This window comes from Dama dama, chromosome 4 (genome assembly GCF_033118175.1).
Source record: "Dama dama isolate Ldn47 chromosome 4, ASM3311817v1, whole genome shotgun sequence".
NCBI classification, from domain to species: domain Eukaryota; kingdom Metazoa; phylum Chordata; class Mammalia; order Artiodactyla; family Cervidae; genus Dama; species Dama dama.
The window spans coordinates 31,145,037-31,167,893 of NC_083684.1; the positions used below are offsets into that span (position 1 = coordinate 31,145,037).

Sequence of the window (22,857 nt, forward strand, 5' to 3'; positions counted from 1 at the left end):
TTAGGACTCACACATGGCCCCCTTCTCCCTGCGTTCTCACACAACAGAGAGCGTGCAAGTGTGCTCTGTTGTCTCTTCTGTTTTTGTTAGGGCACTAATCTCCTGAGAGTTCTATCCTCAGGACCTCATAAAGACCCCCATTTCCAAATATCCTCACATTAGGAGTTGGGGCTTCAACATTTTGGTACACACAGGATCTAGCAGCCATCTGTCTTCTACTTTGCTGTGACCTACCCAAGTAGACTGAATGATGGTGGGAGTAACAGCTAGTAGGAATATCCTGTCTCGTGCACTGTCCTCTGGGCCCTTTCTGCACCTGACTCTTTTATCTTGACATCCTGTCAAGTTGCCTGCAGTAGCTATCCCATATTTTGTTCCATTCCCTCTTTTATCCTTCATAGCATCCATCTTACACTCAACAGACAACCTTAATTCTTAATTTACTGAGATGATACAGGCTTTAGTGCAAGGGTCCCTTCAATGCTCTTTTTCTCTGTCTCAAATGTCACTCCTTGCTAAGGCAAATGCCTCTTTATCCCCTCTGATTATTCTTCCTCTGCCCCCTACATGTCGTCCCCTGCCAAGTTCTATTTTAGGACTTCTCTGTATAATCTGCTGCCACCTGGGAATTCCCTGGCGGTCTAATGGTTAGGACTCTACTTCATTTCAGGGGACATGGATGTGGCACAACCAAAAGCAAAAAAAGACCTATCAAACCTCTTTCCAGGCTGTTTAAGGCACTGAGTACTATGTGCATGTAGCCTACATGTGCCCTCGCATATAATTTAAATTATCTTTCGGTTACTTCCAGTACCTAATACAATGTTTGCTAGTGCTAAGTCGCTTCAGTTGTGTCCGACTCTGTGTGACCCCAGAGACGGCAGCCCACCAGGCTCCCCCGTCCCTGGGATTCTCCGGGCAAGAACACTGGAGTGGGTTGCCATTTCCTTCTCCAATGCATGAAAGGGAAAAGTCAAAGTGAAGTCGCTCAATCGTGTACGACTCTTTGCGACCCCGTGGACTGCAGCCTACCAGGCTCCTCCGTCCATCGGATTTTCCAGGCAAGAGTACTGGAGTGGGTTGCCATTGCCTTCTCCGAATACAATGTTTAATGCTATGGTAAATAGTTGTAAATGCTGTATAAATAGTTGCTGGTCATGCAGCAAATTTGTTTTTGAAACTTTATGGAATTTTATCTTCAGTTGGTTGGATTTAAAACCCTTGCATATGGAGGACCAACTGTACTTTCATTCATCCATAAATTTACATACTTCATTCTTTTAAAAAACGTTACAGTATTCCTGTGTTGGTGTATTTAACCAGGTCTCTGTCAATGGGCAAATTTTATTTATTTTTTTGCTACAGACTGCTGCAGTGAACGTGCCTGTACATGTATCTTTGCTTACAACTGCAAATGCTTCTACAGTATGGATTCCTAGAAGTGTTCTTGTGGAATCAAGGGCGTGTGCATGCTTTGCCAGGTCGCCCTCCAAATGGTTGAACCTGGTGCCTCTTCAAGAAGGTGGGAGGGGTGGGTAGAAAACTTCGGGCCTCCGAGCAGCAGGCGGCGCTGTGAGCGCCCCGCCGCCTCCGTGGCGAGGCCCCGCTGCCGGACTTCCGCTGGTGCGGTTGGCGCAGGCCGGGCAGAGCTGACGCCGGGGGCCGAGCGAGCGGCGGGGCGCGATGCCGTACGCCAACCAGCCCACCGTGCGGATCACGGAGCTCACCGACGAGAATGTCAAGTTCATCATCGAGAACACGGACCTGGCGTAAGGCTTGGGGGAGAGGTTTACGGTTCTGGAGAGCCGGGGTCCCCAGCCTGCGGGACGTCGTGTCTTTTAAGAACTGGCTCTGGGGCCAGGGCTTCCGCTTTGGGCACGGCTGGGCGCGGGCCCGGCCTGCCGAGGCTGCGGTGCCCACACGCCGCTTGGTTTTCATTCCTCAGGGTGGCAAATTCTATCCGGAGGGTCTTCATCGCTGAGGTGCCCATAATAGGTAAGCGACCCCAGTCTCGTTGCCTGGGCTACCAGGCCTCTCTCCCTTCCACCCCACCCCTCCCCTTACCTTGCAGCTCCTGCCTCCAGCCTTGGTTTGGGCGAGGGGTTGGGGGCGCTAAGAGAACAGTCATGCTGGAGACTTGATCGGGCCCTTGGCCCAGGGCCACTCTGGCCACCTCTCCGGCTCCCACGGGCTATTTACTTAGTTCCATTCTTTTCCGTGCGTTGGTGACGCGCATGGATTCAGGAGTCTGTGGCCTGAGACTCAGAAACTGTTTTCACTTACTATCGCTGCGAAACGGGCAAGCTATTAAACTCTGTTGCAGCCCCCTCTCTAATGTTCGGACGCTAATAGCAGTTGTCAGGGCGACGTCAACGATTAAGGGGAATAATCTCTGTGCCTTGTGTTCAGTGAGGGTCCAGTGCTGGTAGATATGAATCTGTTCCATCAGCTGCATTTTGGGAGCATGTAAGCTCCAGGCAGTGGTGCTAGGCACTGGAAACGCAGACCTGTAAAATACAGGGTTCTTTAGAGTTCATCTTCAGTTGCTCAGTTGTGTTCGACTCTTTGCGACCCCATTGACTATAGCCCACCAGGCTCCTCTGTCCGTGGGATTCTCCAGGCAAGAATACTAGAGTGCGTGGCCATTTCCTTCTCCAGGGGATCTTCCCAACCCAGGGATCAGACCCTCTTCTGCATTTGCAGGCAGATTCTTTTAGGGTTTAAGGAGAACCATAGCTACAGTGGCTTTGACGCTTAGAGGAGAAAGGATCTGTTTCTGCTTTGGTTCCAGCCACTCTTCACTGAGTGTTCTGCCTGTCTACAGATATACTACAAATATTTTCTGAGTGTCAACTCAGAGTTTGGTTTAGGAAAAAGAGATGTAAGCCATAGTTACCACATCAAGTGTGCAAGTTCCTAAGGAGATAAATAGGCCAACTGGTTGGTAAGCAAGAGAACATTGTAGTTTTTCCACTGTTACCACCCCCGGAGACTTTTTCAACTCAGAACTTGGCGAGCTGGTTCTCCTTCTCTGCCTGATCACCCCATGGGGTCTCAGGACCTTAGTGTCATCATGAGTGAAATGAGGCCGTTGTGCTTCAGGATGCAGCCCTGACATTCCAAACGCCACTTTTCCCACAAGTAGCATGAAGCACCTCCTGCAGTCCAGACCCCAGCTAGGAATACAGAAATTAAGACACCTGAAGACCCAAAGAATTTTTGAAGCTTGAGGTGGAAGCAAGATGCATACAAATATAGTGCAATTTGACGAGTGTCTTAAGAGAAGTCTGGACAGAGTTCTAGGAGAGAGTAGCTTCTTCCAGGGAGAGAGTGTTCATCTCTGTATCACAGAGGGTGGGCAAGGCCTGGCTTATAGGAAGCTCACAGGATTTTAAACTGCACGGGAGACGTTAAAGGCAGGCCAGTGGGAGGAAAGGCAGAGACAGAAAAGCTTGGCTCTTAGTCCTTACTTGGCTCAGGTTTAGGAAGCAGAAGGACAAGCAGATGGGGGTCTGGTGGTGTCTTGTCCTCTATTCCTAGTGTCTGCACCCCTCATTGGACAGTTGGTCTCCACTGCCCTTTGACTTTTGAATTTATTTGTTTATATACAGATATTTATGAATGAATGAGTAAATGTGTGTTTAAGTCAACTATGTGTGACTCTACAGTTCTCCTCGCTCATGGCTGGTAGGGATTAGTATGCCTTGCCCATTAAAGGAATTGTGTAAACATTATTTGGTTGAATGATAATAAAGTATTAATTTGGATAATCTAGTCATTATATCACAAAAGGAGATGTGGACCATAAGTCTATGTTACTTTTCTGAGGTTTGTCTAGCTTTCAAGTGCCCAAATAGTTTGTGTTCTTACTGGTGTTGGCATGAGTAGCAGGTTTAAGTGCTTCCCACAGAAATATTCAGCTCTAAGAAACACATTCCCATTCTCGTGGTATCTTTAGGTCAGTGTTTTTAAGGTAATACAGGGAACTCTCTGCATCATAACTGCTTGAGCAGGGAAGTGCGATGTGGTGTGTGTGGTTCTTATTAAAATGCATTTTCCTGGGCCCCACTCCAGAGCTGTAATCAGAGTCTCTGGAAGCCTGACTCAGCCTCTGCAATTCAGTAAGCACTAGATGATTTGGAGGGGCTCAGATGGTAAAGAATCTGCCTCAGTGCAGGAAGCCCCCGGGGTTCGATCCCTGGGTCGGGAAGATTCCCTGGAGAAGAGCATGGCAACCTACTCCAGTATTCTTGCCTGGAGAATCCCATGGACTGAGGAGCCTGGCAGGCTACAGTCCATGGGATTGTGAAGAGTCAGACACGACTGAGCAACTAACACTTTCAGATGATTTTTAAATCTGGAAAACCAGTGCTAAGTCTTTAGGTGAATTTGGTGGCTAATCTGCCTGTCTGCTTTTTCTGCTTCCTTCATTCTTTAGCAATTGACTGGGTTCAGATTGATGCCAATTCCTCCGTCCTTCATGACGAGTTCATTGCTCACAGACTTGGTGAGTGCTGGGTTTGGAGGGTTACAGGGAGGGGCTGTGCCAGTGTCAGAGAAGAAGTATCCTCATTCCCAAGGGGACTTCCGGACTCTCCTTCCAGCTTGGCCGCTTGGCCTTCTTCAGTGTGTTTTCTGTCTTCCAGGATTAATCCCTCTCACCAGTGATGACATTGTGGACAAGCTGCAGTACTCCCGGGTATGCTGTGTGCTTGGGGAGCTCAGGGGAGGCAGGGAACTCAGTTCCCAAGGAGATTTTTTCTTACCATCTCGATTTCAGCTTTTAGAAAGACAGTGTGGAGATGTTGTCTGGAGCCCAAGGCAGGCATCGGTCTTTGGTTTTGATGGGACCACAGATTGATGAGGCTCAAGGGGCATGAGAGAGTCTCATTAGCCAGAGAGCACATACACCTGGATGCTCATTTATACTGAATGGGTGGAGCTGTTTCTCTTCAGCATCCGATGTGCAATGTTTTCCAGAGCATCTCTTCCCAGGGACAGGGGCCTAGGAGGCTAAAGGGAGTCAACAGAAGGATAGCAGGTGAGGACAGGGAGCAGAGGGAGTGAGAACTGTTCTGCAGAGCAGCAGCTGTCTGCCAGCTTTATGCCTCACCCTGTAGGTTGTCTTACTGAAACATGGCTCCATTCCTCTGGGGTGATGTTTGCTGCTTCTATGATATGGTAACAGACTCAGAACTAGGGAGCGTGTAGGATAGGATTAGGTTACTTGCATCCTTTCATCAGAGCTGCGTTAGTTGACAGCTTGAGAGTATTCCTTCTTAATGGCTTTAGGTGGTCCTGAATCAGCCCCTTTTCTGGTATTCCCAGGGGCACATCATTTTGGTGTGCTAATGGCTAATTTGATATATTTTGTAAATGTATATGTGTGTTGCTGTTTGTTTTATTAATTTTTTATTTTTGGTTGTGCTGGGTCTTTGTTGCTGCTCGAGCTGTTTCCAGTCGCATTGAGCAGGGATACTCCTGGTTGCAGTGTGCAAGCTTCTCTCTCTGATGGCTTCTCGTTGCGGAGCACTGGCCCCAGGCTCACGGGCTTCAGTAGCTGTGGCACAGACTCGGTAGTTGCTGCTTGCTGGCTCAGTAGTAGTTGTGGTGCACAGGCTTAGTTGCTCCACAGAATGTGGGATCTTTCTGGACCAGGGATTGAACCTGTGTCCCCTGCATTGACAGGTGGATTCTTATCCACTGCGCCACTAGGGAAGTCCATATATGTGTTTTTTTAAAAAAATATTCAAGCACACAGCGAAGTGTGGAGCTAATAAAACAAATAGGCTTGCTGCTGCCAAACCACTTGTTACATTTTGACATTTCATCATTTTTGCTTCATGTCCCCAGAGTCTGTTTTTAAGAAATAAAACATCACATATATTGGTAAAGACAGTTGTACCACCGATTGAAGAGCAGTTAGTCCATATCTTACATAAAGATATGCATCCCCCGTGACCTAACAGTTCTTCCATTAAATTTTTTTCTAGTATTGCATTTACTGAATAAAGATGGTGTGGATTTTTCATTTGTGTTTTCTTAAAATTTGCAGAAAAGTTAAAAATAGAATACATACTCATTCTCATTTCACTTTTAATTTCCAGTTGTTGATACATTGCTATATTTGCTTTATGCTTCATATAGATGTTGTGATTTTTGCTAAACCATCTGAAAGAATGTTAGAGAAATCATGATACTTCTCCCCTAACTACATCAGCATGCCTGTCCTAAAAATACAGATATTCTTACCTAACCACAATATTATGCCTAAGAAAATTAGTGTGGATTTGTACTATCTATATACAGTCTAAACTCAGATTTTCCTAGTTATCCTCAAAATGTCCTTAATTGTTTTTTGGTTTGGCTGAACTGCTTGGCTTACCAGATCTTAGTTCCCCCGCCAGGGTTTGGACCCCACACCCTCAACAGAGAAAGGGCAGAGTCTTAACCACTGGACTGCCAAGGAATTCCCCCTAGTTGGCTTTTTGTGATGCGTGCATTGCCTTTGGTTGCTGGTGTCTCTTTAGTGTCTTGATCTCTTGAACAAACTCTTCTGTTTTCATTGTACTTTTTTTTTAGGTTGAGTACCTTTTTATATTTTTGTCTTCCATTACATTTTGATTCTTTAATTTCATATTTCTAAGAGTGATTCCATCTCAAGGGTCTAGGTTGCCTTCCTGTCCCACCTGTGTGTTATTACAGGCTGGCCGGGTATGGCCCATAGATTTCCTTCATCGTCTTGAAAACGTCAAAAGTAGCTTGGATTTTCCTCACTAATGTGAAGGGAGAACAGTTTGCTTGACTACATTCTAGTAACTCTCTTCTTGCCTGAAGTTAAATGGTAGCAGCTAGTCTCTTAAGACGGGAGTGTTTCAAGAATCAGTTTAAAGAATGGCAAACTTGAGAATTATTAAAGCTGAATGATACTTAGATGGTGGCAGTCTGTTACACCCTTCTCTGCTTTTGTGAATGTATGAAACTTTTTTAGAAAAGATCAGTAGTCTGGAGCTTAAAAGGTACTTTTTTCTCTTGTCCCCTAGATTGTTTTAAGTGGTCATTGCACTCCCAAGCTAGTTCCAGCTCATGGATACTGAACTATGCGGGATGAAAGCCTTCTCTGTTAGCGCCTTGGTTCTCTGAGGAAGAGCCGTTTAGCAGCCCAAGAGTGGTGTGTAGATGGACACAGCTGACCAGAGACTGGCGGCTGTGGTCCACCCTTTCATCAGATGAAGAACCTTCAGGGACAGGGTATTAGAAGCAGGGAGCCAAGCCAGACTTCACTGTCTCTCCAGAGCCTCACTGCTGTCTCTCTCCCGCCTCAGGACTGCACGTGTGAAGAGTTCTGCCCCGAGTGCTCGGTGGAGTTCACTCTGGACGTACGGTGCAATGAAGACCAGACGCGTCACGTCACGTCTCGAGACCTCATCTCCAACAGCCCCCGGGTCATTCCGGTCAGGAAGGCCTCCCTGTTGGGACCTTGGCTATTCTCCTGGCTCCAGTGGGCCAAATTGGGGTGGATTCTTAGAAGATGCCAACTTCCCTGTGTTACCCTCTGCCTTAACGTGAGCCTGATGCTTAGAAGTGCTAATGATTCTGGACCCTTGCCAGGATGGGCAGAAACATTGGTGCTGTGGGCCTTCTGCCCCCTAGGACCCTTTTGAAGACCGTGCTACTGTTTTGACTGAGGAGGTTGTCATGGCCATGAGATAGGGGTTAGAGGCCAGTCACCAGCACAGATGGGATCCCTGGAGGTGCTGGAAGATTTCCGGATGAGATGAGCAGCTGCTAATAAATGGCTCTGTTTGGACTCCCTGCAGGTGACATCTAGGAACCGAGATAATGACCCCAACGACTACGTGGAGCAGGACGGTAAGGCGCCCCGAGAGAGGCAGAGACCAGAGCCAGCCTCTCCTGTCGTCTGGTCTTCCAGGGGCTGCAGGTCAGACCTGGAGAACTGTGCCTCTGCTGGCCCTCAACTGACTCTCCCATGTCCCCACAGACATTCTCATCGTCAAGCTGAGAAAGGGCCAGGAGCTGAGACTGCGCGCCTACGCCAAAAAAGGCTTTGGCAAGGAACACGCCAAGTGGAACCCGACTGCAGGAGTGGCTTTTGAATATGACCCTGACAATGCCCTGAGGCACACGGTGTACCCCAAGCCAGAGGAATGGTATGTTCCTGGTGGGAGCGAAGGCCGGATGGGTGGGCGGGTGTGGAAGTGGCTCCTAGTGACCCAGAGTGGGCAGCCTGACTATGAGACACGGGTCCCCTGAAAACGGCCGTAGCAACGCTTTGCTGACCTCTGTTTGACCTCAGGCCAAAGAGTGAGTACTCGGAGCTGGATGAGGATGAGTCACAGGCCCCCTACGACCCGAACGGCAAGCCAGAGAGGTAAGACCCTGGTTTGGCACTCAAAGGTTGCGTGTGTAAGAACATACAGGTCTGGTGCAGCCTCTGAGTTAGGAGCCCCTTTCCCTCCCATCCAGTTCCCCTCAGCTGAGGAGGGGCTGGTAACTGCTGAGCCCCCCATAAGTCCCCTTTTGGTCACTGGGAGAAGGGGGCCCTCCAGTTATCCAGACTGTTCCTGTGGTGATTATTCAGCCCCCAAAGAAAGATCAACATAAGATCAAACCTAGGGCCCCAAACTGTCCAAAGCCTTCTAGTGACAAACATGAAAACGCTGGAGCAGGTGGCACTGCTTATTTATCTTTCTTCCCCTCTGTGGACTGTGTCTATGCACAAGTGTTTTGAGATTTTCACACAGTATCTTTTTGAGGGAGCTATGGCCCTCTTGAGGTCCTACAGAGTGCACTGGGACCACTTTTTAGGAAGCTGGATGGAGGTCAACCATGGGACAAGGTCAAATTCATAGGGAGAAAGGAGTCAGGACCTAGAAGGGAGGGAGGCCCTTGGCAAAGCTGGGGCCCGCTGGCCTGAATGCTTCGTGGAGGGCTCTCACTGGACTCTTGCCTCTCAGGTTTTACTACAACGTGGAGTCTTGTGGCTCTCTGCGCCCCGAGACCATCGTCCTTTCAGCCCTCTCTGGATTAAAGAAGAAGCTGAGTGATTTACAGACCCAGTTAAGCCACGAGATACAGAGTGACGTCCTCACCATAAACTAGCTGCAGCTCATCTGTTTGAGCAAAACAGTTGGATTTCAGGATTTCAGTCTCTTCTGAGACTTTTTAGCTCCTGGGGACTGGGCAGCTGTTGCTCAAGTTTCTTGGCAAGCCTTCAGTACCAATTAGCAGGGCAGCAGCAGGGCAGGGTAGGTCCATCCCGGCCTTGCTCAGTTGCAGATCACCGGGGGCGCCACTGCTGCTGCAGGCAGGACAGCTTTCCCCCTTCATTTAGCATCCCTGGGCCTGCCTGTGGGTCGGCAGTATGCTCCCTGAAACACTGGTTCCGCCCTGTCTCCCAGTGTGCCTCGGGGGCCATAGGGCTCCCCTGTTGACCGCCACTGAGCTGGACTCTCATCTTTGGGTTATTTCAGTTCTTTACTTCAAACCCTTTCTGTTCACAAGTTGCAGTTTTCACTGTTGTAGGCTTGTCTGTAGGGACTGACTCTGGAATCCTCACTCGGGCTGCTGAGAGCCCTTCCAGTCCCTGCCTCGGCCATCCTATTGGTCCTTCACTCAGATTCTCAAGTGTCCTGAATTTGAGTACCTCTTAAGAGTAGTGTTAGGCCCAGGCTATCCCCCTCTTCCCGCCAGTAAACCTTGTATTTTGTTCTCTACCCGTCAGTTTCAATCTTCACCAACAATGGCCAGATGATTTAATTTGTGTGTGTGGTGAGGGGCGGGGAAGAGGACAAGGACCTTAATGAAGATCTGGCCTTGACCCCTTAGCCCTGTAGGTAGGTACACACCCAATGCAGTTAATTAGGCAGCCTGGCAGGAGAAGCCTGGAGAAAACCGGAAATCTAGTACAGAAAGGAAGGGTTATTTATTAACAGTAGTTGTTTTTTGAAAGTTTTTATTTTTGGCAATAAAGAGCACAACGTACGTAATCTCCTTCATGCGTCATCGAGCCACGAACCGAACCAGCCAGCTCCGCCTCCCTCCCCGTGGCCTCTGGGTGCCCTTCTTCAGGCTAGCTTACTCCTGGGGTGGTCATGCCCTGGGTCAGCTTCAGAGCTGAGCGGGCCGTGGCCCCTCCCTGGCTCCAGGGCTCTGTCAGGAGGGGCCTCTTGCTTTACCATCCTCCTGCCACGACTCGAATAGTGGTTATTTACAACAGGGTCTGTTCCCACAGATCAGAGCCCTAAAATATTAAAAACAAAAAAAACCCAACACACATACAACCAAACGTTTGATGTGAGTAGAAAGATAGCCCTTCTGCACGGTAGTCAATAAATACCAGCACTAGAAAATCAATTGCTTTAATTGCATTTCAGCAGGGAGCCTCAGCACCAAGTGGGGAGGAGGAAGTGGGGAGGTCTCGTTTCTGAGTCCTTTTGGCCAGAGGGAGGCCGCACGGGGCAGGGGGCACCCTCCACGGGAGCACCGCCCACCTGGTCAGTGAGGGGGGCGGCAGGGTGCTCCCCCCCACCCCGCAGCGCTCCTGGGGGCCGGCCTGGCCCTGGAGCAGGAAAGAGCTTGGGACGGGCCACCCTCCCTGGGCTGAGGTAACCAGCACCCTGCCCCCAGGGCGTCTTCCCAGCCTACGAAGCAGGAAGAGCCTGGGCAGAAACCACTTTAAAACCAGATTTTTCACCTGAGGTGTCAACCAGATAACACCTCTGTGTAAAACTCCCTAAGTGCAGGGCTGCCGAGTGGCACAGTGTAAGCTCGGATCCTTCCTGTGCCACCAGGCCCAGAGGAACCGAGAGGCCACCTGCCGTCTCCACCCCTGGGCTGTGTGGGAAAGCCAGCAGCCAGAGCAGGCGCCAGGAACGCGGACTGTCTCCTTGGGCCCGAAGCAGGAGGGCTGGTACCCCCTGGGGGACAGGAAAGACCGCCGCCCTCACATTCAGAAACAGCCCTGACTATGGCCTGGTCATGGGGATAAAAAATGTATATGTGGTGGCAGGGAGGGACAGAGGGGGAAATGTTATTAATATAGAATAACGTCATAAGCCATATATATTAAAATCATTAACCGTATATAGTCCTATGGTAGCTCCAGCCCCTCACACATGCTCAGGTGGCATGGCCAGCCCTTTGCCTTGGTCCAGTCTCACCCTTGGGGGCAGAGAAGGGACGGCTTGCTCCCTTTTTCTGGGCTTCTGGCCCACAGCTCCTGCAGGCCGTCCACGATACGCTGCAGGCAGCCCCAGTGGTCATCCGGGCACGCTAGCTCTGCCGTCACTGGGAAGGGGCCTTGGCCTCGCTGCTGTCCCCCTGACTGGGCTTTGGCTTTAGCAGGATGAATCTGTTGAGGAGGTCCGTTTCTGAGCTGGCCTGGGCTGCCGCATACCCCTCACCTGTGGACACAGACGCAGGCTGAGGACCTGGGCCCAGGACAGAAGAGCCCTGCCCAGCACGCCTTGTCCCCCACAGAGCCTCCTGGCTGGCGGGGGTGACGCCCAGCAGTGACTCACCGGTGAAGCTGGAGGACTCCGCGATGTTCTGGGAACCCGTGATGTGGTGCCAGTAGGCACTGCGGGGCAGCATGGTAGTGGGCGTGCAGGGGTATGAGTAATGTTCTGTGCCCTTGTTCAGCAGCTGTGGGGCAGAGGAGGGTCAGCGGCTCAGCCCAGGGGCGGCCGGCCCAAGACCCTGCCTGCCTTTGCCATACACACGAGCTGGAGACGGCTGGCACTCTCCCGGTCCTCCGACTGCCCACCCGCCACCCCCTACCCTGGACTGAGATGCGCGGCCTCACCCTCACGTTCTTCTCCATCTCCAGCAGGACTCGTTTGTGCTGCTCGGCGATGGCCAGGGTGGCACTGTGGACCCGCTGGTAAATCTGTTCCCCTTCCTGTGTCTGGAAGGTGTAGAGCCCTTCTCCAGCATCACACATCCTGGGGACACGGGGAGCACAGAGAGCAAGGTGGCGGGTGCGTCCCACGTGTGTGCACAGGCTCAGTCAGGCTCTCCTTTGGGAACAGGCAGGCCTGCTATCTGAGGGCCCGACCACCCAGCTCAAACATGCTGAACATTTTCCACGTGCCAGGTGGAGGTCTAAATGCTTTACAAGAATTAATCCGTTCCGTTTTCTCCACCACCTGGTCTGTGTTCAGTTAGTTTCCTCATTACTACAGTTTTTCTCAAACTATCTTATAGATGAGAAAACTGAGGCATTCAGAAGCTAAGTAACAGCCAAAGTGGAGGACACAGAACAGCCCAGGCAGGCCGCTCCAGAGTTCAAGCTATACCCAGTCCTCACCACCATCACCCAGTGTGTGAGGCCAGGCACTTTTATCATTCCATACGACAGATAAGAAAACCGAGACGCAGGTCTGCCATCACAGAGCTGGTCAGTGCCAGCATCTGATTTGAGCCTTGGACATACTTGCTGGGAGCCTCGATTTCTTCATCTGGGAATATTATGTTCCCCTTCAGCATGCTATGCTGATAAAATGAGCTTTCAGCACAGGGCCCGACACCAGTGAATGGCAGCCACCATCGAGACCATGGCTGGAGGGTGGGGAGGCAAGTGGGTCCTACCGGCCAGCCTCGAAGGTGAAGCGGGTGGCGTCCCGGCCGTAGCGGCGCAGTGAGCAGAGCGGCCACGAGACGAGCTTCACGCGGGGGTTGTGTATGTCCCAGAGGTAGATGTTCTCGTGGGTGATCTGCAGCTTGCACTCGCCGTACACGTCCAGGTTGGGACAGGGCAGCAGGAAGACGTTGAAGCGATCTGGAGGGGAGAGGACAAGATGGCCTGGAGCTTTCGGGGGGTGGGGGGGAGGTCCCCAACCCCCACCCTGTGCCCGCACCAGGCCTCACCTGTCTGCTCACACTGCACTCCGGGGGCCAGGAGGTCTGGCTCTCCCAGACTGATGTCGTTGAGCCTCGACCCCAGACACTCCACAGAGAGGGTCTTGTACCACTCTTCTGCCTCCAATTCTGGAGAAAACCGTGTCTCATCATGCTGCCAGCTCAGGGTCCCTCGGCAGCCCACCCCACCTGCTTCAGCCAGAGTAGTCCCCGCATGCAAGGCAGAGAGGGCGAGGCCAGTGGACTCTGCCTGCCTGCCCACCTCATCCTGGGGGGCGGCTCCCTCAAAGGCACCCTCCTCCCCCACACCTCCCACCCCATCAGGAGGGCTAGCCTGGCTCTGCCCCCTACCGACTGGACCTTGACCAGCACACTGCCTGCAGCCCCATCCCCTCACCTGAGTCGCAGGTGAAGGTCCGTGCTGAGTCGTCCGTGAATATGATGGCCACTGCCTGCCTCTTGGTTTCCTTGGGGAGCCGTGTGACACATTTGACGTTGCTGATCTCTGTCACCTGGCACATCATCCACAAGGGACTCAGCCAGGAGCACCTCCCTCTGCGTCCCCCACAGCTCTGCCACCCCCAGCAGGGTCCTGTTGACCCTCAGAACTCTGAACACATCGCTGCTTACAGGTCAGGGAACTAGGGCCCAGGCCCCCTAACCTTGGGGCAGCCTCGGAGGCACACGGACTTCTCGTCTGGATACTTCTCCAGCCGCTGGGGCCCCTTGCTGGAAGACTTCCGGAACACCAGCCAGCACCTCCGGTAGATCTGTGGGGCGAGATGGCAGGGGGATGGACCCTGGACCACTCCCAACACAGCCAAAGTGACCCTGCAGTTTTCCCTGCCTACCACGAGGCGCAGTGCCACAGAGCCTTCTAGGGGGCTCAGGCCCAGGAGACCTGGGACAGTGGACACCAATGTGACACTCCACCCTGGGGAAGAGACCCCGCCCCAAATTGAAAAGGCAGTCACTTCTTGGCTGGCTCCATAAAAGGTGCTCCTGAGTTACTGTTTACTATGAGTTCAGCTCTGGGTTTAATCTAAGTAGCCAACATTTATTGAGTGCTTCCTATTTGTGCTTTTTGTTAATAGCACGCCTCACATTTAATCTCAGGGTCACTCTTGAGGTCAGTTCTATTATCATCTCCACTTTACAGATGCAATCTGAGGCACCCAAGAGTTGAGTAACAGCTTTATGAATGGTAGAGCTGGTATTTAAAACGGGCTGCCTGAAACCACTGCGCTAAGGTTCTGCCCAGGAGCACCGGCCAGGACAGAGGCAATGTCGCGCGGACAGGAATCAGGCCTGAGCCCGCTTCCCGCCTGCACATCACCACAGCCCTTGTTCTTAGAGCCAGGGGACAGCCCTTGATGTAAGTAACACCCCCTCTTGCCTCTATAACCTCTTCATTCACTGACTATCCTGGGAATAAAGGGAACCAGGGTTAGTCTCCTGCTCCAGCTGGTAAACCAGATGCTCTCAGAGGTCAAGGAGCAGAGCCAGGAACCTGGAATCACCCCAGAGCACAGTGCCTTCCCCAGTAAGGTTCATCACTCCTTGTCCCAACCACTGACAATGACCCTTGCCTAAATCTACCTGAATTCTCTATAGCTTCCCGGACTCCATCCGAGGGGCAAGGGAGCCAGGGAGTGGGGAGTCAACCACTCTCCAGGGCTACAGGGGCAAACTGGCTTGTCAGACCCCTGCCACATTGGTGGCCCTCACCACTTGCCACTAGACTCCTCCTCCTAGGGCTCTTTTCCAGCCCCAAGTCCAGCTGGGATGTACCTACTCTTTCAGAAAGCACTCCAGGAGGCTGGCAGAGCCATTCCCCGGGAATCTCCAGTGCTCCTCTCACCGGCAAACAGTGTGGAGACGGAGGGGCCCTCCTCTTTGCCCTGCTACATGGACACCAGGTCCTCGGCAGGCAGGTTCCCAGGCAGTCTCCATCCTGAGAAGCTACTCACGCCCAGCTATTTCTGGCTCCGAGGACTCTAGGAGACGTGTCTGTCCCTGCCCCCCTGACCCTGGCTCAGCCCTCGTCCTGTCCAGATAAACCCCAGCCGGCCTCAGCTCTAAGCTGAGCAGCTCTTTTAGGGAAGAGACTGTATTTTATTCTCAGAATCCTCACATCCCAGTAGCCTCGTGAACAGAGCCTGCTGAACAAGTGAATGATCATGTGTAGGGAGTGTGAATGGATGGATGAATGAATGAATGCTGCCAACCCAGTTATGCCCTGCCAGGCTGGGCTCCGTGCAGCCTGCAGGGGCAGAAGGCCTGGGGGCCTGAGCACTCTGGTTGCCTGGTTACAAGATACACACACACATGCACACACACACACTCGCACGAACACAGAGCCCCAGGGAGCCACTGTGCTCAAGAGCCCTCCTTCCCCACTTCTCACAGGTCTTTGATCAGCGCTTCAGAAACGCTCTGCCACAGCTCTGCCTTGGGAGGAAAGCCCTGGCAGGTAGGAGGGCCCGCTCCTGATCTCTTCCAGCCCTTCCCCCTCACCTCTGTGGGCTGAGACAAGAATGGCCGGGTGGCCCCAGCCCCTCACAGCAGATCTGCAGGGGGAAGTCGAGTTCCCTGAGTGGGGGTAACTCCAGACGGGGCCTAGCCACACCCTGGCTCCTAAACCCTGCCCTTGACAGTGCCCACCGTAGGTTCCTGGGCTTTCCCCTGAAACAGGCCGGGTTCTGAGCCCAAGTGGCCAACTCAAGTGGCTTGGCTTCCTGGGAAACTCTGCTCTGGACAAGCCCTCGGCCCGGCTGGCCCCCGGAGACCTGAAGGACCTAACAGGTCTGGGCCCTGGGGAAGGAGGAGCCACACTAGAAGCTGGGCCCCTGCCCCCTGCCTCCCCACCTCAGCCTTAGCTTTGCTCCTCGTTCTGTGCTCCAAGTGGGCTCCATCCTTCTCTTGGGGCAAGAACACAGTGGCTGATGGCCACCAGGGCCCGGGCTGGGACACAGTCCAAATCCAGGTAAGACCCCAGCATGCCCACCAGCTAAGTGGCTGCCCCCTGCCTGGACAGAAGAGCCCCCAACAGGGGTCGGGGGTGGGGGCCACAGGAGTGGAAGGGGGCTCAAGAACCACCCTGCTCCAAGGCCAGTCCTGTTCTGTCTGGTACCCCTGTCTCACACAGGGGCCCCTGAGTATCAGAGGCCAGCTCCTCCGCCAGCCCACTCTGCTGAGCCAGGAAGCCTTGAGAGTCAGATCGCACCCTCACTCCCACCAAGGCCATGGGGGAGGGGAGGGGAGGGAAGGGCCGGCAGGGGGCCCAGGTAAACACAAGACTTGGGCCATCTCAGGCACCAGGGTTTCCTTCTTACTGGGGAGACCCCTCAATGGAGAGAGCAGGGAGGGTCAGGGAATAAAGGCAGCTCTTGGGACAACCTCACCAAGATTATTAAGTTGGTCCCTGGGGCCCCTGCTCATGCCTTTTAGGGGGGTTTCACCAGTAGAGGGTGGGAGAGGGTACACACCCAGCAAAGGTGCATCTGAGGCCTCATCTCCATAGGCCCTCCAAGACCCCAGCCCCCTCCAAAACCGGGGAGGAAAGCAGCCGGTCCCAGTGCCACGGGCCATCCCACCCAGGTTCTCATTCATAAGCCACATAAATGCCAGCTTCTGTGCCCCTCGTACCGCTGACCTACCCCCAACAACCAACCACTCTCCTTAGCCAATACTTCGTTAACCATAGAAGCAACAACCAAAGATAAATAAACGCCTGTACACAGCAAGCCTCGGGAAGCAGGGTAGATGAGGTACTTTAAAGAAAAGAGGCCAGGAGAGGGGAGGGGGAGATGAGGAGGTGATGGCAAGGGGAAGTGACAAGCTGGTCTCAGCTCAGATACAGCCCGGCATTTCCAGCCGCTGCCCGGGCGACAACTTCAACAATAGCAGGGGAGCCGCCTGCCCATCGGCCACCACCACTGGCCCAGCCACCGGGACTCCAGCCAGCTGGGCTGGGGCGGGGGCTGCGGTGGGCAGAGCCGGGCCCAGGCACATGCCAGGCAGCCCGCCGGCCAGAAACCTCGAGAGACCGGCAATGCACGATGGCCGGCCGGGAGCCGGCGGGTGGCCGCGCACCCCCGACATCCCAGATGCCAGACCGCGGGCCCCTTGGAAGGTGGCTCACCCCAAGCTTCCTGCTCTTCATCTTCACGTAGCCTTGCTTGACGATGTCGTTGAAATTGGTCGCCATGGTTTCTCCGCCGTGTCTTTGAGGTTCGTCTCTCTCGGGCGCCGAGGGGAGGGATGCCCAGGTGGCCTCGGTTTCCCCACTCCTCCGACGGGGCTGCTGCGGAGCTGCTCCTCACCTCGCCCGCCTCAGCATTGTTCTAGCAGCTCCTTTGCCCGGCGCCTGCTGGAAATAAAAATGACAGGGAGATTAGACAGTGACATCTTTCTCTTCCCCTGGCTGTCTCGCTCTTTTTTCCCTTCCTCTACCCACACTCGTCCCCTCCCTTCCTCCCTCAGCCCGCCCTTCTTCCTTCCCTTCCCTCCCCACCCCAGGACGGCAGAACCATTCAGGAAAACCCGAGGTGGAGGCCTCTACGAGGAAAATGGTCTAGCCCAGTCCCCTCCCTCACATGGTTAACCCCTTCCTGGGAGGACAGGCTCCGGCTCCTGCTGCAGCTGAGGGGCAGGCCTCCAGCAAGCCCCCCTCCTGCGCGGGCACCTCCCTGCAGGAAGCTTTCCAGGAGATGGGGCTCCTGGGAGATGACACAGATTCTGGGACCATGCTCCCCGAGGTTAGATGATCCACCCCTTAGGTCTCAGCAGACAGCCCCCCACCCCCACCCCAGGCCCTCTGTCCCACTTGGTTCTATACCTGGATCTCCCCAGGTCCAGGCAAGAGTCTGAGAACCGTCCCCTCAAACCCTGCTCTCCCCCCCGCCTGGAACTCTTCAGCAGCCCGTCTGGGTGCTGCTTCCTGGGTGGGAGGGCAGAGTCCAGTGGGGCGGGCCTGCAGATAAGCCTGAGGAATGTGCTGGGCAGGCTGGCGGTGGCCACTGTCGAAGCGGTTGCCTCGCCCTGGCGCTGGGAAGGCCGGGCTGGTCTGTGAGGGCACTGGGTCTGGACAGGACTCTCGGTGTCCCGTGTCCTGGGCCCGGGCAGGAGTTAATTACACGGAGAACTAGCGAACACCTGGGCTGGGAGCAGAGGACACAGCTGGACCACATTGAGGGGGACCAAGGGGCAGTCCATATGCAGCGGGGAAAGGGGTGCCACCGGGGGCTCTTGGAATCAGGAGGGTCGGCAGATGACAAAGACTCAGACTTGGCGGAGCGAGGTGTCTCAGTGAAGACCCAGCCCTCCATTTCAGATCATTTAAGTAAGCTGCCCAGAGAGGAGAGGCGGCATGGCCAAGGTCACATAGCAAGTCCAGGCTTCAGCCAGAGACAAATAAGTTCCGGGGTGGGTGATGGAGGTGGGCCTGGGGATGGGATGGATGCTCTGCCACCTGGCTCTGGCCACTCGCCACCGCCTTATCCTTCTCTGCCACCCAGGCTCGGGGGGCAGGGCTGTGTCCGCAACATGGCCCCCCGCGTCTCCAGGATCACTGGAAGAGAATGTGGTAGCACTGCTGGGGTCACCTGGGCATCTGTGCTGCCAGGACAGGACCCTGGGGCAAGTGTCCTGCTGGAGCTGCCAGCAGCTTGGCATTAATCAATCTTCTGGAGGCCTGTCTGTCGAGTCCCTAACAAGGAACAGATGTGACTACCCCAGTGCGCACATGCAAACAGGCGAAGGGACACAGAGGGTAGTGCTCTCTGTGCCCCGTGTACCCCGAGAGCCCCTTCAGCACCCCTCAGCAGCCTCCGTGCCCATCCATGCCCTCTCTCCCAGCTCCCTGGGGGCCAAGACCCTGCCTCACCCAAGTGGTCTGTTTTCCTCCTATAAGGTTGGCTGTGGGGTCCCTCCCTGATACTGACCCCCCCAACAGCCTTGCCAGACTCAGGCACTGGCCCTCAGAGATAAGCAAGCTTTCCCAGCTCTGTCTCCACCATCTGGGGCTTACTTAGCCCCCCAGCAAGGACCAGCTCTGTAAAAGTCCCCTCTGAGATGATGGCCAGCCGGCCACTGGCTGAGGGTCCATAGCAAGGAAGGCCTCTTTCAGAACACAATGACTAGCACGCACGGGGCCCCTGGGTTCATCCAGGGCAGCTCGGGATGTGGCCCACCCAGGAACATGCATTTAATGGCAAGAGGTCCTGGGCAAGCCGCTTAACATCTCAGCGCCTCAATTTCCCCATCAGTAAGATAAAAAAAAAAAAAAAGAAGAAGAAGATATATCAGCCCATTTTAAATGAGGAAATGAATCCTTGGGGCACCTGCCTACCCACGCGGGACCAAGAGCGTCTGCCTTGAAAACCCAAAGGGCTGTTTGTATTTCGAAAGCTGCTGCCCAGCCAAGGGCTGTGAGATCACCCTAACTCAGCCTTCCACCTGCCCAACAACAGGCCTGCTCCTTCCTGCCTCTCCCCTTTACCTTCCCTGCCGTACCCCTTGAGTGACTGCAGCTGCCAAGCTCTCGGGAGTACCCCTGGCACATCTGTCCAGAGGTCCACACCCCGCCCTAGGCCCCAGGCCCTAGAAATAAACCAGCGGGAAGAGTAACCTTCCAGGGAGAGCCTGGGTGGCAAGGTGCCTGGCAGCTCACGCTGGCCTGGAGTCAGTCACAGGTGGTGCTGACCTTACTCGGTTCCTAATAAATATGCAAGAGCAAGACCCAAGCTGGGGCCCAGAGTGGTACAGCACAGGGGAGCTGGGGAGGCGGGGAGAGAGGGGGACGGGTCAATAGGTAGACTTACACATTTGATGGGCAATGGGATCAAGGTGAGGGGGGTACGCAGAACCAATCAATCCCCCAAAGGACATGGCCCCTGGCTGAGCCTGTGCAGACCCAATCAGGCATCAAGAGACGGCGGGCAGCTGAGCACAGCAGGCAGGAACCAGGAAGGCGCCCCCCGCAGCCCCCCTCACCTTGCCGCACCTGGGGCCACTTTCCCCATCACTCCTGAAGCCCCAGCAGCTCTGGCACTCACAAGCCTGCAGCAGGGAAAGCTGCCCCGCTAACTGTGGTCTCAGGTGTGTAAGGTCAGCTCTAAGCACTCTGAGAGGCTAACAGGGTGTCCAGCAGCCCCCTCAACACAGATCCTCAATGGGTGAGGAGTAAGGACCCCCATTCCTCCTCCCAGCCTAGCGTCAATGTGGTTGCTCAGCCACAAATGGTACCTGCCCCCGACCAGGACACCACCGGCTCCTCCAGAGAGAGCTGGACTCTGAAATGTATCCCCTCTCTCAGAAAGAGCAGGCGTCCTGTGCAGAGGGGGTTGGAGACTCCCTGGTGCCCAGCAGAGGGGTGGGGGGGGGGCACTGCCCACCTGCCCCTTGGGACAGCCGTCTAAGCACTCCCTCCCTGCACCCGGATTCTGCCTGGAGGCTTGGCTCCAGAACAAACGCTACTTGCTGCTGCTAGCAACCAATGGCTGAGCCGGAGTGGCTGTCAGCCTGGCTGGGCCTCCCCACCCCGCGACAGATCGGATCTTATCAGGGCTTGGGGACAGCCCTGCCTGGACCCCAGCTCACTGACGGCTCGCTGTCTCCACCCGCTGGCAAAGATCCTATCGACCGGATTCTCTCCAGCACCAGGGACATTTCCCATCCCCCACCCCGACCCGGTCCTCTCTACCCCCATGTGATGGCTATCAGGGGCCAGGAGGAGGTCCTCCCTTCCCCGGAGGGCCCCACCCCTGACCTCCTCCACCCCTGCAAATCCTCACAAGCAACCACCACCTGAAACACTGCAGGTCTGAAAGTGGGTGGCAAAGTCAGATCCAAAACCAATTGGGAAGAGAAGACTGGCAGAAGAAGACATCAGAACAGTCACTGTCTTCTGGGCCCTCCAGCCAGGAAGGTGGTGCTATGTCTCCAGACCACTGGTCTCCCTCTGGTCCCCCACCCACCCTTCCGGCCTCATCTCCCCCCTGCCAGGGGGCTGGGGAGGGGGGATGTTCCTCAGCATGCCTAACTCCTGCCCACGCAGGATCACTGCACTTGCTGTTCCCTGCCTATACAACACCGTTCCCTCAGATGGTCCAAGGTTCATTCTACTGCATCAGTTTAAAGACTGTCACTTTAGAGAGGCCTTCCCTGACCACCCTGGCCAAAGGGAGCCCCCAGTCAGCCTCTACCACCACACCCAGTTTCCACTGTCCCCGCATAGGATTTACCTCTTCATCTGCTGGTTTGCTACTTGGCCACTATCTCCAACAACATCCTAGAATGTCAGCTCCCTGATGGCTAAGCCACCTCTAATTAACAGCTCCATCCTAGCACCTAGAATGGTGCCCAGTGCAGAGTGTTGTTTAGTCACTCAGACATGTCCCACTCTTGCGACCCCATGAACTGTAGCCCGCTGGGCTCCTCTGTCCATGGGATTTCCCAGGCAAGAATACCGGAGTGGGTAGCCCTTCCCTTTTCCAGGGAATCTTCCCAACCCAGGGATCAAACCCACATCTCCTGCATTGGCAGGTGGATTCTTTACTGCTGAGTGCAGAGTAGGTACTCAGTACATGGGGGCTGAAAACGTAATTATCTCCAGGATTTGTTTTGTCCTCTTCATCCTTTCTCCCACCACCACCACCAATAGCCACCTGGTCAGACCCAGCTCAGCTTCCAAAGACACGTGGGCAGCGGTGGGTTCCCATTTCCCTGGGCCCCGGACCCACAGTTTGGTTCAGAGCTGATCCAGGGGGAGGCAGTACTGCTGACCCCATGTCTGGGCCTGGCTGGGTAGCCCCACCTCGGCCCTAGTTGTTGGGAGACATCATGTCCAGCTCTGCTGCCCTGCCTGGGAGAGAGAGCTAGAAGTAGCCATTGCCCAGGCTCAGAAGGGCAGGCAACTGGGGGCACAGCTCCTGAGACCCATCCCAGCTGGGGGACAGGACTGGCCTGCACTGCAGCCACATCTCTTGAAAGGGGCAAGAAGGCACTCTGCACTAAATAAGCCCAGCCTCAAATCGCTGCTGTGGATCCTGCCCGCCCATCACTGCCCTTGACTCTCAGACCCCTACACCCGAAACCCTCCATCTGAGTCTCCTGGCAACAGCCATGCAGCCACAGCTTGGGACATGGCCCAGGTGCCGGCCTCCGCTCATACCCCTCTGCAGTGACAGCAAGCTTTAACAGGAAGCCGGACTTTGGGAGTCCTGAGGGAGAGAGTGAACAGAACCCCAGGAACAGGCAGAAAGAATCAACGAAGGCGGGCAGCTGGCTGAAAGTTTAAGCTGCTGGGCAGGAATCATCTGCAGGTGGGGTGGATGGTGGGGGGAGTGTCTCTAGGAATTTAGGGGCGGGGGGACTGAGAGAGTAGGAGGCCATGAGAGCAGAAAGGGTGCGAGGAGGCACGCTATGATGAGCTGGGCTGTGCCCCTTCGAGATGGCAGGGCCAGGGAGCATAAGGGCCTGGGCCGCTCCGATGGGTAGGTGTGGGGTAGGTGCGGGGTAGGTGTGAGGTCAAGCCCTGACCTGGGGTCCCCTGGAGAAGAGAGCTGGGGGTAGGTGGGGCCCAAGGGGTAGTTCCGAGGGCAGGGATTGGCTTTTGGAAGTGGACTCCTGAGGACCCCCACAGGGTAGGAAGGTCCCACGGGCTTGGAGAGTCCTCACGGGGGGAGTCGCCGAGGGTCTGGAGGGCTCCTGCGCGGCCTGAGGCCCCCCGCCTCGCGCCCCCCTAGTTACCTGGGCGCTGCGGCCCCTGCCGGGGGCGCTGGCTCAGCGGACGGCGGGCCAGGCTCATGCCCGCGTCACGGCGCGGCCGGCGGGGGCGGCGGGGCAGCGGCGGCGCCGGGCTCCGGGCGGGGACGGTGAGGGAGGCGCGGCCGTCCAGCTTGGCTCCGGCTGCGACTCCGCGGAGCCGCCAGCCGCCGGGCTCAGCCTCGCCGCTCGGCTCCGCCCCGTCCC

At 54.9% G+C, this 22,857-nt stretch overlaps 2 protein-coding genes across 6 annotated transcripts; one reads left to right on the plus strand and one right to left on the minus strand.

Annotated features, from left to right (window-relative positions):
- The first annotated feature begins 1,614 nt into the window (after window positions 1–1,614).
- Window positions 1,615–10,005, plus strand: POLR2C (RNA polymerase II subunit C). Its single transcript, XM_061138594.1, has 9 exons — window positions 1,615–1,769; window positions 1,946–1,995; window positions 4,439–4,507; window positions 4,647–4,699; window positions 7,326–7,454; window positions 7,821–7,872; window positions 8,003–8,171; window positions 8,318–8,392; window positions 8,979–10,005. The coding sequence occupies exons 1-9, from the start codon at window positions 1,684–1,686 to the stop codon at window positions 9,121–9,123; spliced, it is 828 nt and encodes a 275-aa protein (XP_060994577.1). The 5' UTR covers window positions 1,615–1,683; the 3' UTR covers window positions 9,124–10,005.
- Window positions 10,006–10,368: 363 nt separating this feature from the next.
- On the minus strand, window positions 10,369–22,654 carry DOK4 (docking protein 4). 5 transcript variants are annotated; one of them, XM_061138591.1, is made up of 8 exons: window positions 22,636–22,654; window positions 17,027–17,254; window positions 13,545–13,652; window positions 13,280–13,394; window positions 12,892–13,011; window positions 12,613–12,802; window positions 11,828–11,966; window positions 10,369–11,667 (listed from the first exon to the last, which is right to left on the minus strand). In XM_061138591.1, the coding sequence occupies exons 2-8, from the start codon at window positions 17,090–17,092 to the stop codon at window positions 11,308–11,310; spliced, it is 1,098 nt and encodes a 365-aa protein (XP_060994574.1). In that variant the 5' UTR covers window positions 17,093–17,254; window positions 22,636–22,654; the 3' UTR covers window positions 10,369–11,307. The 5 variants fall into 5 exon arrangements, with proteins under 5 accessions (XP_060994574.1, XP_060994571.1, XP_060994572.1 ...); XM_061138588.1 differs by lacking the exon at window positions 22,636–22,654 and adding an exon at window positions 17,723–17,838; XM_061138589.1 differs by lacking the exon at window positions 22,636–22,654 and adding an exon at window positions 17,723–17,829 and having other exon boundaries at window positions 17,027–17,251.
- Window positions 22,655–22,857: the final 203 nt, after the last annotated feature.